Source organism: Notothenia rossii, assembly GCF_949606895.1.
Source record: "Notothenia rossii genome assembly, chromosome: 5".
Taxonomy (NCBI): Eukaryota; Metazoa; Chordata; class Actinopteri; order Perciformes; family Nototheniidae; genus Notothenia; species Notothenia rossii.
The window spans coordinates 80,210,688-80,227,086 of NC_136903.1; the positions used below are offsets into that span (position 1 = coordinate 80,210,688).

At 40.2% G+C, this 16,399-nt stretch overlaps 1 protein-coding gene across 2 annotated transcripts in view; it reads left to right on the plus strand.

Moving 5' to 3' along the window:
- chchd6b (coiled-coil-helix-coiled-coil-helix domain containing 6b) overlaps positions 1-16,399 on the plus strand; it is a 56,705-nt gene that overhangs the window by 33,709 nt on the left and 6,597 nt on the right. For both annotated transcript variants that reach the window (XM_079682198.1, XM_079682199.1), the window contains one exon: positions 10,209-10,344. In XM_079682198.1, the coding sequence (XP_079538324.1) occupies positions 10,209-10,344 (136 nt within the window). The remainder of the gene's footprint in view (positions 1-10,208; positions 10,345-16,399) is intronic.

A 16,399-nucleotide genomic window follows, 5' to 3' on the forward strand; every position in this document is an offset into this window, starting at 1 on the left:
ACAATATCATTTTTATTTTCTTTATTTGTCTCTCAGTGCTCGGAGAGACAGATAGAATCGTGTGAAGCGGATTAGCTGGTTTTAAATATAATTTCAGCACTGAATGTGCGCTCGATTTTATGTATTGATTTGTACAAAAATGAATACGTTCTTGTGGCATATTGAGACTCTTCCTACGCTGTCCAATAACTGCTAAAATGTCTACATTAACATTCTCTCCTTTCTTCTTCTTTTGTTTATAATGACACACCTCAATAGCCTTTTTCATGTAGCCAGTACCTGCTTAGTAATCATAGCAATACATGATGAACTCCCTGGCCTTTGAAGCGGCCCCATTCGGCTGGTAGTAATAGTAGTAAAACAGAAACAGCAGGATTTGACATGAAGCAGAGGTTCCTCTTCAGAGTTCAGACTTCTTCTTCTGCTGTCAAAAAGCACGTCGGAGTCATTCAACAGTGAACTGCCAGAGAGTGTGGACCTTGACAATTTACGCCCCTCTTTAACACCGATTCTTAACCATTTTTTGAAGGGAGAATGAGCCGTAGAGCTCAGTGAATCCAATTTAGTCAGACAGCCATTCAAATCTTCTTGTCCCGCATGCATGGCAATGATTGTTGCAAATCTGATGAAAGCCGACTAATTAATTCAGATCTTTTTTTTCATTGGTTATTTTCACACGCTCATTCTTCACCTTTTAGTTCCTATTAACACATAAAACCTTTTTTTACCTTCACACTTATGGTTGCGCATTAAAACCTGTAAAAGTCCCAATGTAGGAGCCAGTTAGATTAGCCTCTGCTATTAAAAATGTTACATTTATGCAATTAGATTCACTGGGGATACAACAAATACAAATGAAAAGGAATAATCTCTGTGAGCAGCAATCATTGGTATTGGATTGACTGGGAAGTTTTACATTTATATTTAAACGGCAATATCTGAAAAATAAAAATTGTAATTTTTCTTGATCCTCTCATTTGCGTGCAGTTTGAACTGTGACATGTTGTCGATTAGCTTTCCATTGGATAATGAGGGGAGAGCAAATGTGTGGCTCAAGTCATTAAAGGGTTTGTTGATGTGGGAGCGGCGCAGAGGCGTAATTGAATTAGAGCAAACCCTCTTTAATATCACAACCATCTGAATATACATCAGTTACTAACAAGGTGGGAAATGAAAGAAAGTCACTGTCACCGTCGGCACAGCTTTGCAGCATTGGTTCGTATGATGAGGACTTGTGAGTTAAGGTGCATAGAAAAGCAACTTCCTATCAAATGATTGGCTTTCCTCCTTCTATCATTTAAAGTGTCAGACAAAATATAAAGCAACGCTGTTCTGGAATAAATGTGTGAATGTTATAATTGAGAAACCAGCGCAGCACACATCCCAGTTCTTCCCTGGCAACAGCAGGAGGGAAAGGTAGAAGCTCTTTCGTCTTGCTAGCTTTGCACTGTATGATGGCTGGTGACCTCATTCCACATTTTCTTGCACCTGGTCCATTGAATTGAACAGAACACAACTCAAGTCCAACATTTTGTCCGAATGATTACATTAGCACGGATTTGCTATTGTCCGTCCCTGCATTGAAAAGGTTAGGAGATCAGTTCTGCATGAGTTTGCCGAAAGAAGAGTATTTTGTCCTTCCACAATGTGTTGCTCATTATTTTTGTTGAAGTGCGCACACACACACACACACACACACACACACACACACACACACACACACACACACACACACACACACACACACACACACACACACACACACACACACACACACACACACACACACACACACACACACACACACACACACACACCACATTTTTCAGTCCCTTTTTTTCTTTCTATCTCTGCCACACATACAGGCACACTTTGTATTCAGGCAGCCACGAGCTCGTCATGTTCAGTCAGCATTTGGGCAGCGTTTCATTGTGCCGTGGTCACGCTGTCATTTCACACTACACTGACCACACAGTAATTATTCTATTTACCCACCAGTGAAGGGAGGGGGTGCAGCGCAGTCCAACACATTATGTAGCTACGGCCTGACTCTTTCTTCTGTCTTTGTATCTGTCTCCAGTGTCGACCTATAAATCGTTCTCTTATTGTCTCATTCACCTAATTCTTAAATATCTTTTCCATCTCAGCCACACAGGGTTGCAACTTCTTTTATTGTTCTAAGCCTGTTTCTCCTGGAACTTTGATCTTCCTTTTGTCTTGATGTTCCTTTTGTCTTGAAAGACGAGGAGTGATGAGGTAGCCTGTGTTATTTCTAATATTTTAGATCTCCTTCCTCTTGACAGTTTTGGCAGTATAACTGTTTGTACCTGACCTGCAGAAAGACAGTATTCAGGCCAAAACATTGGCTGATAAAAGCCGCAAGAAAAAGTCAGAAAATACACTTCCATGACAACAACACAATGATTGTTACCTTAGAAGGAGTTTAGAAGTTAGGAATCAATATTCCTGTAATGCGGGAGAGCTTTATTGGCACATTTGTACTTGTGGAGAGGGTGATTGGAGCTGTTAGTATTGGTGGAAGATGTTGACAAATTGATTTCCTGCTGTAAGAAGAAGGAACACGTTTTATCATTAAGCAAAGCAGCATCTGAAATGAAGAGCCAGCGGCAGTATAACACAGTCTGTTCTGTAAGACTAAACCACACGTTAAGAAAATTACAATTTAACGGAAAGAAAAACTAAGCTAATTTCCAGGGAGATGGAAATCAGGTACAGTTCTCTAGAGTAGTTGTAAAGGACATCACCATAACACATCTCTAGGCAGACAGTTTTCCAACTTTGGCTCCTTTTTAATAGCTGTGATTCCAGAACCAGCCCAACATCTGAATGCAAAAGTGAAATGTAGAAGCTGCCTCTCTCACCTGATGAGGTTGAATTTAAGATGGAAGCCTCCTGTGTTATTGCCTCTTTGTTCCTGCATCGGACACATCTGTAAAAGGTTCTGTTGTCTACTTGCCTCGCCCAAACACATGGAGCATTTTAAAGAAGTCCATCCATTAGCCTTGCCTTGGGGTATCAGACTAGCTATATTCCGTAAAAATACCTCACCCGAGAGACCCAAAAGACTGCGGCTTAGCTTACTTTAGGATCTAAAAATCCATTAATCCTCTTAAAAAAAAAACTGGTTAACCTCAAAGTGTTTGTAAAGACAGAACCTGAGTGAACCTCAGGTGGATGTTGTTGTGAGTATTCACCATGAAGTAACTGCTGACAGTTTGTAGTTAAAAGCCTTCTTTTATATAGGGTTTGTTATTTCTTCTTTATGTGTCTATTTTTCTGTGTGTGTGTGTATGAGGGTAGCATGTCCAATTAGTGAAACAGACAGGTAGCTAACTCTAAGGATCTCTGTGCCCCACACGGTAGTAGACTGCTAGTCATTACCAGAGACAGGACCTGTCTGCACTGTGTGGTCCAACAAAGATTTACCATCAAGACAGAAGGCTGAAGTCTCGTGTGTGTGTGTGTGTGTGTGTGTGTGTGTGTGTGTGTGTGTGTGTGTGTGTGTGTGTGTGTGTGTGTGTGTGTGTGTGTGTGTGTGTGTGTGTGTGTGTGTGTGTGTGTGTGTGTGTGTGTGTGTGTGTGTGTGTGTGTGTGTGTGTGTGTGTGTGTGTGTGTGTGTGTGTGTGTGTGTGTGTGTGTGTGTGTGTGTGTGTGTGTGTGTGTGTGTGTGTGTGTGTGTGTGTGTGTGTGTGTGTGTGTGTGTGTGTGTGTGTTTTAGTCTTTGCAGTTGCAATAGATGTGATAGAACAAGACAGTGTAAATTCTCTTTTTACATTTTTCACATTTTCAATCATTTATTCAAGACATTTCCTTTTACATGTTGATGATGTAAGACAGTTACAGTACGTTACAGTTGAATTGGTCTATTTTCCATTTGCAGTTAAATAAGACATTGCCTGCAGTTAGTATAAGAAGTAGTGATCATCTAAGTAACCGAGGCCTGACCCAGAACTTGAGTCGGGCTGCATCAGAATCACATATATTCTAATCATGAAAGGTTGGGTCCCTTTCCTTTGCAACCAGTTTTGGGTCTCTATGTTAAATATACAGTAATTCCCAAATGGATTAGATTGAACTCCCCTATTAACTCTGACATTGTGGTGTGTGTCATATTCATCACAGCAGAAATACGACAATGTTGTAGTCGGAGTATTTCCTCCTACTCTTTTTGACCTTTTCTGCTCGTTTAGTCTACTGTTGCCATTCTTTGTGATGTAACTCTGCTCGGGTCATCTGCATTCTGGACAAGACAACAGGAGATTATTTAACACTCATGTAGCAATGTAACATAGAGCAAAGCAAAGTAAGAGATGATTTCTCTTTGTGTCATGGATTTTAAAAGCTACTGTGTTTCTTTTAAAGAAAAGTGAAGTTGTTTGAAGTAAAAGGAGCTTCAAATGATAACAAACTGGAATTGAAATAGTTGATGATAAAAAAGCTAGTGATGTAGAGTGATAGCAGCCAATGGCTCCGGAGAGCATGTCTCCCCCCCCCACATCCCCATCAACTCGAGTGAGTCGTCCAACAGCAAGGTCTCCTGATTGAAAAGTTATCAGCGATGAGATGTCACACACAACACACAAGTGCACATGCGGCCCTTATCTTGTTCCCGCATGTCACCTGTTTTAATGAAACACTCTCCTTATCCCCTCCCATCTCCCTGTCCCTATACTCCCACAAAGTGAGTTTGGTGGGGATCAATCAGCAAGGCTAACAGAGTGAGAATTGTTCTCCTACATTCTTATCTGGCTGCAGCACTTCAGCTGTCGGCGTGAGAAGATACGGAGAGTTCTGTCTGTCTCCAGTCCGTGGCTCGGACTTGTTTTTTTTTTGTTTTTCTTATTTCCTATTTCAGATTCAGTTTCATTATACATACATGTTCACATTTTGGTCAACAGCTTTTCCATTTTCATTTACAGTAGCTGTATCTACATAGCCAACATAAGGGGAAAAAAAGTACAAAAAGGGATCAATACAAATAATAATAATAATAAAAAGACATATGAAAAGATAAATACATACAAATAATAATAATAATAAAATAAAACAGCAAGGGGGGGGTCGTGTGTGTGTGTGTGTGTGTGTGTGTGTGTGTGTGTGTGTGTGTGTGTGTGTGTGTGTGTGTGTGTGTGTGTGTGTGTGTGTGTGTGTGTGTGTGTGTGTGTGTGTGTGTGTGTGTGTGTGTGTGTGTGTGTGTGTGTGTGTGTGTGTGTGTGTGTGTGTGTGTGTAGTTGTGTGTGTGTGTGTAGTTGTGTGTGTGTGTGTGTGTGGTGTGTGTGTGTGTGTGTGTGTAGTTGTGTGTGTGTAGTTGTGTGTGTGTGCTGCTTGGACTTGTTTTTGATTGCTGTTCCCTTTTGAGACGTAAAAATATTTTGGTGGACTGAAATTAAACTCTTTCTTAGTTTTTAGATTGTTTTCATATCATAAGCTGAGGACATTGCTCTATACCTTAGAAAAGGTACGTTTACTGAGTATTATGACTACTAAAATAACTACTACTACTACTACTACTAATACTACTACTACTACTGAAAAGGGAGAGCTCTGCCAGTTGAACTATAATGATGTGGATCCTTGTGGAAGTATCATAAAAGCTTTACAAAGCCTCGAACAATGCAGTGTGCATGCTCTGTCATTCCTTTTGATCTCACCCCAGCCATGACATCTCTGATCCTCTCCTCTCTCCCCCTCCACTCAGCGTAATAATAGAAATCAAATGTACAATGCCGTGGTTGCCGCCTAAAAGAAAAAACGAAATCCTTGTCATCATACATTAATAACCCCACACACATACCAACTTTGACACTGGGAGAATAATAAGATGCTACGCCCTTACGATTGTTCCTTTTTCCTCTTATTGCTTAATTCCCTAATGTCACGCTTTGCAGTGGCGAAGAACTTGAGCTCTCTTCATGAAAACCACACACTGCTAAGGTGAGACAAAAAATAATGAAATACCTCACCAATTTGAACCTAATCTTCTTCCCCAAACTCTGCACGTATTTATGCAAAACATCACGAGCACAAAGCAATTGGAGTGTTGTTTTGCTTCTTCTCCCTGCAAAAGGTGGCTATCAAACTAGCTGGGGCGGCTAATGTTTTTCTAACAATAGCTCACCTTTCATTTCAGTCAAACGAGGCAGTTGGTGAAGATTAGCTGAGGCAATTTTCTGCTTCAGATTCCATTATTAAAGCACTCCTGCTATCAGAAAGTTTCTCTTGTTGGATTGAGAAAAGTTTTTTTTTCCTTTTACTTGAGCTTGGATGAATACCTTTGGCCTATTGTTGCTGTTATCTTCTTCTCTAAGGGAGTCATTCAGAATGTCAAACATCAGCCAGTCGTATCATTTAAATCATGTGATTGAAACTCTCGGCAACGGGTTTAAAACTGACCAACACAACAACAGCATTCGTCAGTGCAACAATACACATTGTTTGTTTTCAAGAGCTGACCTCGGCAAACCCTATATTTTAAATCTCATAAGGTTTCTTTAATTTGAATTGGAGCCATTCAGCCCAAACTCCTATACCCTATATCAAAAGACTATTAAGTATTTTATAAATATCTCAAGGTACAACCACGACAGGTGAGTGTTTCCAGCTTTCTTTACTTAAATGGAACCTGATGCCAAACATTACATAAAGTGCATTAACTAAACATTAAGGCACAGAGTGGTGTGGCACCGTACCACGAGGCAGAGGTAAAATGCAGATTGTGGTGGTTGCCATGGGTTACTGTTTGTCTATGCAAGCTGCAAGGGTTATTTGTCATCTAATACGTCACTGTCAAGTTCAGTCTCTCTCTCTCTCTCTCTGTCTCTCTCTCTCAGGTTGCATTCACTTCCCTTTCATGAATATTCTCTCCGCCAGTGATTTATTTAATCCTGTCGCTCTACCCTCTGCTGCACACGGCACACACACACACACACACACACACACACACACACACACACACACACACACACACACACACACACACACACACACACACACACACACGCAGTGCATTTACAAAGCACAGTTCAAATGTGCACACTAATTTATTGTGTGTATTTGTCAGTGAAGGAAGGGACTACTGAGCTCATTCATATGTGAAGGATTTATGATTCTGTAATTGCTTTATGGCATGGCATGAGGGCAGTTGTGTGTGTGTGTGTGTGTGGTGTGTGCGTGCATGATTGCGTATGTGAATGTCAGGTGGTCAGCTTCCAAAAAGAAATAGGCATGTCTCATCATGTTAAAGGAAGTCATGCATCTCTTTATCAAATTGAACACTAATTCTTTCTATTTCCCTCTCTGTCTTGTGTGTTCTTTTCCCCTCAGTGTTATACAGAGTGTAAACAGACTGCGGAGTAACATCTCATTGCTTTACATTCTATTATAGTATACTATTGAATTCTATTTGAGATTCAAAGCTCAGTCTTGACCTGTGTGACAGCAGTTGACAAAACAATCTCACCTCGAGGGGTTATGAAAACATATCATGAATAAGAACTAATTTGGTGGCCAGAAAAACAAGAACGTCTTTATTTCCATGACAACTGGGCAAAAGCAAAAAAGACTATGTGATATGTGAAACTACCTAAATAACTTAAAGTAAATATTGTTTTAGAATTCATTACCTTTTCTGTTCTAATATATTTATATTCTGTTATTTTCCATTGTATTCTGTTCTGTGTTGTTGTTTTATATACTTTGATTGATTTGTTTTCGTCTTTTTCAAAATTCAGTTCTGTTTTGTATTGTTCTATTATATTCAGTTGTTCTTTTCTTCTCCGGTTTGTATTATTTTCAGTTTTGCTCTCTTCTATTGCCAGTGGACTGAGTGCGAATATGAGAGGTTGAACAGGATGCAGCGCTGTGAATAATAAGTGTGTGTGTGTGTGTGTGTGTGTGTGTGTGTGTGTGTGTGTGTGTGTGTGTGTGTGTGTGTGTGTGTGTGTGTGTGTGTGTGTGTGTGTGTGTGTGTGTGTGTGTGTGTGTGTGTGTGTGTGTGTGTGTGTGTGTGTGTGTGTGTGTGTGTGTGTGTGTGTGTGTGTGTGTGTGTGTGTGTGTGTGTGGCCTAGCATTACTATACTTGTGGGGACCTAAATCTGTTTACACAGTCACGTGTGGGGACTCGCCTCCCTTATGGGGGGCAAAATGGAGGTCTCCATAAGGGGAATCATTAATTTTAGGGTGAAGACTTGGTTAGGTTAAGGGTTAGGGTTAGGGTTAGGCATGTGTTGGTTATGGTTAAGGTTAGGATAAGTCTCCAGGAAATGCATGTAAGTCAATGTAATGTCCCCTGAAGTGATTTATACATTGTGTGTGTGTGTGTGTGTGTGTGTGTGTGTGTGTGTGTGTGTGTGTGTGTGTGTGTGTGTGTGTGTGTGTGTGTGTGTGTGTGTGTGTGTGTGTGTGTGTGTGTGTGTGTGTGTGTGTGTGTGTGTGTGTGTGTGTGTGTGTGTGTGTGTGTGTGTGTGTGTGTGTGTGTGTGTGTGTGTGTGTGCATATATATCCATATCCCAATCCTTCCAGTTACGAGTTCTGTCACAACAGCAGGTAAATTACTACAAGCAACGGAGCACTCAAGGATTACCCTCATGTAGGATTAGCATTCGTACCTCTGTCTGTGTGTGTGTGTGTGTGTGTGTGTGTGTGTGTGTGTGTGTGTGTGTGTGTGTGTGTGTGTGTGTGTGTGTGTGTGTGTGTGTGTGTGTGTGTGTGTGTGTGTGTGTGTGTGTGTGTGTGTGGATATGATTGTGTGCTTTATCCACACCGGCTTGTACTGTATGTGCGTAAGTAAGATAAAAAGAAATGAGAAAGTTTGACTCTGACTCCTAAGCTGCTTTGTCAATGCATAATTCATCTCTTTCCACAGGCTGCACCTTGGAGCCTTTAAAAACTATTTCAGCTTCTCCAACTGCAACAAAAAACAACATAAACAATCTTATAATGTTATTATTTTCCTTGTCTCTTCATCAGATTGAATGACACAAACAGAAAGCATTACGCCGGCTGTTACTGTAGTTTGGATTTAGCCTTCTAGGAATTGGTTACATTTAGTCACTTGGATCTAATTGATTTTTCTTGTTTTGTTGGTGCAAATTTGACATTGAATTTCAACTCGGCCATTCCAGTATGAGTTGAGTAAATACCTGTGATTTCCTTTTTAATTCATTTTCAGCCATTCTTTTTTTTTTATCCCAGTAAGAAGCTGAAATTTGAGGTTTATGCTGTTGCTGACTTGTTTACTAATGTCATCGTGAGATATGATGAGAGAAGTCATATTTTACGGCTCTCTGGTTCTTTGACTAAACATTCAACTGTGTTATGGCTGTTTATATCATGTTTGATAATGTTTCTGCTCTATGACCTGTTTCACTCCTTCTAGTAAGACACTGTCAGATCTCAGCTTGTAGTTTGTCAGTGAGACTAAACATAAATGTGTAATTATTGAAAATCCACTTCAGAAATATGACGGCAGATCCCAGGTTGTAAAGAAAGAAAATCATGTTTTCCTTATACCATAAATAATAATGTACTAATAAACGTATCAAATTGGATTAGCTTTAAAGTTGACATTTTGAAGATCCTCGTTTTCTTCTCTTTTTTTTTCAATTTGTGATTCCAGGTGTTTTCTTTACAGATGTTACATCCCGGTAATGTCCCCACAGACGCTCAGTTTGTGAAACCACACATGGAAAAGCTTTCATAATTGGGCTGAGACTCAATTAACATTACGTTACCTCATTTTACTGAAAGTGACAAAACAGACGTTCATTTAAAAGTTAATCTTTGATTTTAACATATTTATCTTCTGTGTTGAAGATGTTCTGCCGTGCTAGAGTTCACTTTTAATTATAACAAAATGTCATACAGTATTTGAAAAATGATTTGTCAAAAGAAAGACTAAACATGACAATTATTTAAAAAAATTCAAATATTCTGGAAGCACAACAGAAAGAGCAATAAGAGTGCTCAATACCTCGCACAGGATTAACAAAAGATCAAAGTTATCACTCGTTTCTTTTACTAGGCCTCTTAACAGGAGAGGCAGAGTTTAAAAACGACAGTCCAATGAACCACCAAAACGCAGAGCGTAGTAATTGTAGGCACACAGTTAATAAAGACATCCTCAGTTTGCAGGGTTGTGTTCTAATCGCACTGACCCTGCCCCCCCCCTGCCCTGTGTTTCTGTGCAGACCCCGGCAGATTGGCTCCGTGTGCAGCGGGCTACAGTCCCAGGTGCTGCAGTGCTACAGCGACCATCCACAGCAGACCCTGCTCTGCTCCAGCCTGGCCCGACAGTACATGAGCTGCGTCCATCAGGCCAAGAAGGTAGGCGGGGGTTACACACTGTACTTTGCGTGGGTGTGGGAGCGCCAGAGAAATTGTGTTTTTGTTTTGTTGAAAAAAGTAAATCCACATATCTCTACTAATAATGCATTTCCCATTATCATTGTTTTGTTTTTTCTTGGTTATCACTCCTTGCTCATTCTCTTTAAAGGTCTCCTATTATGCAAAATCAACTTCTTCACGTATTTTATACATCAACATGTGTCTCCTCTGTGTAAAGAGAGTCTGAAAGTTTCAGGAAAAAGGGTTCGCTCCCTTTTTGTCCTGATCCATTTCTATAAAAACCTGTCTGAAAATGAGCTGATCAGATTTTGGCCACTTTATGATGTTATACATTTTTTTTGACTTGTGTAACTATTAACCAATCACCAACCAAGTTAACCCCCCCCCCCACCTTATCACCTGAATCTCCTCCTAGAGCACCATTGTGTTCTTTTTAACCAAATATCTCTCAGAGGGGCGTGGGGAGGGGCTCCTTGTTTTCATCTAAAGTAACAGACAGAGAATCAGCACTTTGGAAACAGGGCTGAAACAGAGGGGATTATGGGTAATGCTGCAATGCATGATCTGTTTGGTATTTGGAGCCAAACACTTCAGAGACATGTTTTGTATATATCTGAGACCTATAATATATTGATGAAAAACAGTATCATAGGGGAACTTTAAATAACAAACTTAGCAGAATACTAAGAGTAACTCACTTTCCTTTTAAAGATACACTTTTTCTTTTATTAGCTCACCGCTTTTCAAAATACAATAGAAGGATAGCAGTTCATTAGTGAGACCTGGAAGAATCTTGACAGTGATGGAAGAAAAAGCTGACAAACCATCCTTTCAGTCGTCACACTGAATCGGTTAACTTCAGAGAATAGTCATCTGCATACTTCCACACTTCAGATAGGAAGCTAAATCCATGAGACACGACTACTGAGCAGATTTCGCCAAGCGTGCTCTGTGTTTTGGAACTTTCTGATAGGAAGATTACACCGTTATTAGTGTATTAAAATCAGTTTTGGCATTCAGCTTTTTGAAATGCATTCTGTTTTCTGCTGATACTTTCACAAATACTGTGCAGACCCTGCGCTTATCTACAAAGTGCTTATTTTACCCGATTTCTCCATCAAAAAACAATAACGAATGGGGCAATTTGCACATTATTATCGTGACAAAATGCACTGATACGGCTCCAAAGTAGATGAAAGGCACAACACAACGATTGGTGAATTTGGCGGTTTAAACGGTCGATAAAAGCCAAGCAAAGGCACAAATTAAAAGCAATCAGTCTTTTGAAACTACTTCCAAAGATCCATTTGCCAGTGGGATGGTGCTATTTGGAGGGGAAAACTGTGTTAATGTGAGTTTAGTGGGTTTTGTTTGGGACCATGTGTTGTATGAATTCAGATTGTGAGTGTCAGAGTAAAGGCAAGCTGTTTTCCTCTTCTTGAATACAGATTCAATCAGGCTTATCCTTGACAGTGTGTGTGTGTGAAGGAGAAAGAAAGAGAGGGGGAACACAGAAGAGACGAAAAGAGAACGAGTGAAAGGGAAAATGCATTTCAAGATAATGCTTCAGTCTCATTCAACAAGTAAAAGTAAAAGTGTGGGCTTAACGTTTGTAGAAGAAGGTTGGGTTGACTTTATAATTGAGGTCTAGTCCTTTTCAAACTGTTGTTTGAGGTCAAACATTACTGTTTGTTGTATTGCAGGCCAAACTGTCAAATGACTATGAACCGAAGTGTATTCATCTTACAAATCTGAGTTTGTCCGCCTGAAAGACTAAGATTTTACACCTTTTTGAAATTCCAGACATCTTCTTTCGTACCATCTCGATCCCAAACATTCTATCGCTGACATCTTCTCTGTCTAACCTTTCTTTATTGGGATAATCGAGCAGAGATTAAATCTTGCTCTCCTGCAGTACTCCTTTAAAGATGGTTGGATTTTCAGACTGACCTTTAAGACTTCTAAAGAGTGCTCTATCCCAGGTTCAAACTCAAAAGGGCATATAAATGTTCCTAGATTTAAGATGGAAGTATAAAAGACCTCCCATTTAAGTGCCTGATTAAGAAGTCCACATCCTATACGCATCCTTTTTTGTGTCCTTTACAGTTTTATTTCTCTCTTTATCCACCCATCTGTAGTTTGATCTGCTCATCCTTGGCTCTTTCGTGCAGCTGTCGTTGTTGATCCATCTTTTCCCATCCTCCATTTGTCCCTCTTTATATATAAGAGCTTCTTTTACCGCCCTTCACGGCACACTTTGATACATTAGCTAGTGCATTAGCTCTGAGCTGCGCTGCTAGCTGTGGAGCTTTGTTATGTCTTTCAGACCCACTGCTGTCTTTGTTGAAAACACAATTACTCAAAAGGTCCTTTAAGGAGGCTGAGTCCTTAAAACACATTTATACAGACAACAAAGGCCATATAATAATAGTAATAATCAAAATGATAATAAATCATGTTATTATATAGCGCTTTTCCTGGTGCTCAAAGCATTTTACAAGCAAGTCAAGACAAATAACAACAAAAGTCAAAAGTGCTAAGCTCGGTGGAATAGGGGTGAGGGGCTAGTGAATACAAAGTTATATAGTGAACTTAAACAATACAAATGCGTAATAATAAATGTGTCTTATGCAGCATACCGTTTCTATAACTGGTATATCATTAACTGAGACATTTTAATAAAATATAATATATATATATAGTATTGGACCGATGTGAGTGCTTTTATATTAATATTGTATTTTATTCATTGAAAACTCAAATTTCCGTGGCCCAAACAAATGCAGCATTGTATTTCTACACAAGTAGGACACACATCTTTGTATCTGTATATCTTATAAGAATAATTTCATGTACACACCATCGGTTTTCAGATTGAAAACTCTTGGACCCCTGGGTTGAAATATGAATACTCAAGTAGCCCCTTTGAATGATAGCTAAATAACTGGAAATGAGTCAAATAGAGAGTAAAGATTCCACAAGAGGCTCTTTATCAGTCAGACCTGATGAAAATAAAATGAGTGGGCAGCCCCAAGACCCCTCTGGACACACAGTCTGCCTGTCTATAACAAGGATCTATCAGAGCACAGAAGAGTTTTACTGGGGAAAGTAAAGTACGGCTGCAGGTTGTTCAGGGTCGACAGGGAGCAACTTGCACTGCAGATTAAGTCATGAGAGAGCGCACCTCCTCATATTACAGTATGAAATATGAAATTCAATAGACCTCGGAGGAAACATAATGTTAAAGGTGATACTGTTAGTAATGGAATATATACCTTTCCTGTGCTTTCCTTCAAAAAGTGGAAGTGGAGTCTTTTTCTGAAAAGTAGGATATTGCATGTTCTGCGTGTAACATTATGAAAAACTCAATAGCAAAATGTTGTTTTGTTGGATTGCGAGATTTTACAAAACCAAAACTGATTGTTAAATCTTTCGTTTTCTAAATCAAACAATCAAGTGTCTCCAGGTAATGTAAGGTTTCTGAAATACCGGTACATTGCGTTATCACTGGGTTTTTGTCATTTTGTAATCTTCAAAAGGCCATTTATCTGCTGCGCTGAAGGACAATAATAATCCAACAATATTTGTGAGCAAACAAGCGAAACCCTGACTGTTCATCGGCAGACGAGAGTGACTGAGTTAGAAAAGACATACAGTGTAATTGGATGCAGTCATTTTCCAGCTTTGTGTGCCAATAACATGACCGCCCATAGACAGCAGAGCTTTAGCCCGCTAAAACCCCCGACAGCTTAAAAGCTCTGTTCTTTTGTTATCTGTATTTGCTTTTTACACTTTTCTAAAGCAAAGGCATTCTTCCCTGTGATTAAAGGGAGAATGCTGTATTTTTCTCACAGCAATTCATCTTTGTCTGAAGTTGATACCTTACGGCGTTTCTTGAATATAGTTATCTTTCTCCCTTTTGTCTTTTGCTGCACATTGTCTGCCTATTTTTCTCCTCGTCTTCTGGTTACTTTTGTATCATGTATGCAGAGTTTTGATAAAGGAATCACTGCAGCATTAGATTCTTAGCTAGGATCACTTCTGCCCAGCTACTTTCTTTTATGGCTTTCCAAGAGTTTATTCATATAAGCTCGACTATATATATCTGTTCGTCTTTGTCAGCCTGTCTGTTTGTCAATCAATCTGCCAATGAAACCTGCTTATCTGTCTTCGCTGCCAATGTCTTGATCTGAACATCACTCGAGTATCTATCTCACTTTCTCTGTCTCCCGCTTGAGGTCCACCCAACTCCCTATCTACAGTGGCGCAGCCTTCCTTATATGTCACTCCATTTTTCTTTTATGTTTTAAGATTCACACACACACACACACACACACACACACACACACACACACACACACACACACACACACACACACACACACACACACACACACACACACACACACACACACACACACACACACACACACACACACACACACACTTTTCCCACAGTCTGCCCTTTGCCATTCATTAAATACAGTTGCTTCAGGATATGGCCTTGCACCTCTTCTCTGCATTTACCCCCATCCCTCTGCTGTCTGGTTTGCCCATTGTCATGCATATGTCACCGTGTGTGTGTGTGTGTGTGTGTGTGTGTGTGTGTGTGTGTGTGTGTGTGTGTGTGTGTGTGTGTGTGTGTGTGTGTGTGTGTGTGTGTGTGTGTGTGTGTGTGTGTGTGTGTGTGTGTGTGTGTGTGTGTGTGTGTGTGTGTGTGTGTGTGTGTGTGTGTGTGTGTGTGTGTGTGTGTGTGTGTGTGTGTGTGTGTGTGTGTGTGTGTGTGTTCCAGGGTAAATGTCAGCTCACTAAGGCCCTGCGTTACCTTCCAGCATTTTGGGTTTTGTATCTTCTTGGTGTGACGTTATCTTATTTTTTGTCACTATATAGTCATTGTACGTTTTTATATTCAGCGTGTGTGTTAAGTGTAAGCTCATGAGAGAGTTTGCGAGTCCACACTTTACCTCTTGCCGTCTGGTCTTTTTTCAACCTCTTTCAGTGCCAAACTAAACAAAGCCGTCCTCAAAGTCACATTCAAGAACAAACGTCTCTCAAACCACCACTTACTGTAAGTGTCACCCCCTCCTCCTTCACTATACTCCAAGGCTTTAGTGCCAACCATTTCCCGAATAGTAGTGCTGTGCCGTTTAATAACATTAGCAGGGGCCAACTGCATCGTAGCAACACTTGCCACCATATCCCACATACTTAGCCCGTTTGAACATATCGGCCTACTGAACGCAGTATTCGTCCTGATGTGTAAGTGTGTGCCGGCCTCTGAGATCATTGGCTAAGAGCCACCCTAGTTCTGCCTTGATTTCGAGAACTATAGCATTGTTGAAACAAGATAGTTTGTTGAACAGGTTCCACTGTACTTGGCTATATGGTGCAAGGTATTCAGAAATCAATATGTTCTCAATTATAGATGCATAACAGTTTGAAAATAGGCTCCGGGTTTCGACCTGTAGAAAATATACCTGGAGGATGTTAAGGGCCCTGGTGGGTGGCTGATTATATGAACAATGGAATGGTAAAACATAGAAACACTATTGAATGTATTGCAGTCTGATGCATTAGGGCTGTAACGTACATAACCGGTACAGCTCAGTTCAGTGCCCGGTTAAGGAGTTTTGTACAGCAAGAAGAAACAAAAAACGTATACGGGTCAACAACAGACAAAATCCTCTTGGTGCAGATTGAGGGGGAATTTTTTGCCCACTGTCAACTTTGTTTTACTATTCTCCTTATATAATTAAAGTGGACCTATCATGCTATATTTGAATAATATACCTATATAAGGCATATTCATACTTTTTATTTTTCAAAATACCAAACAGATCATGCATTTTAGCCATTCCTCATTTCGCTCAATTTAACACTGTCTTTGCATGGGCTGATTCTGTGAGAACAGCACCATCTACAGGCCTGGCATATGTACGACAGCGTCTCCAGCGCTTTCGAACGGCAATGTCCGTGGCTGTCTCCTCCTGATTGGTGGAGTTGGCCCAATAGCCGTAGCGCCACTTCTGTGACG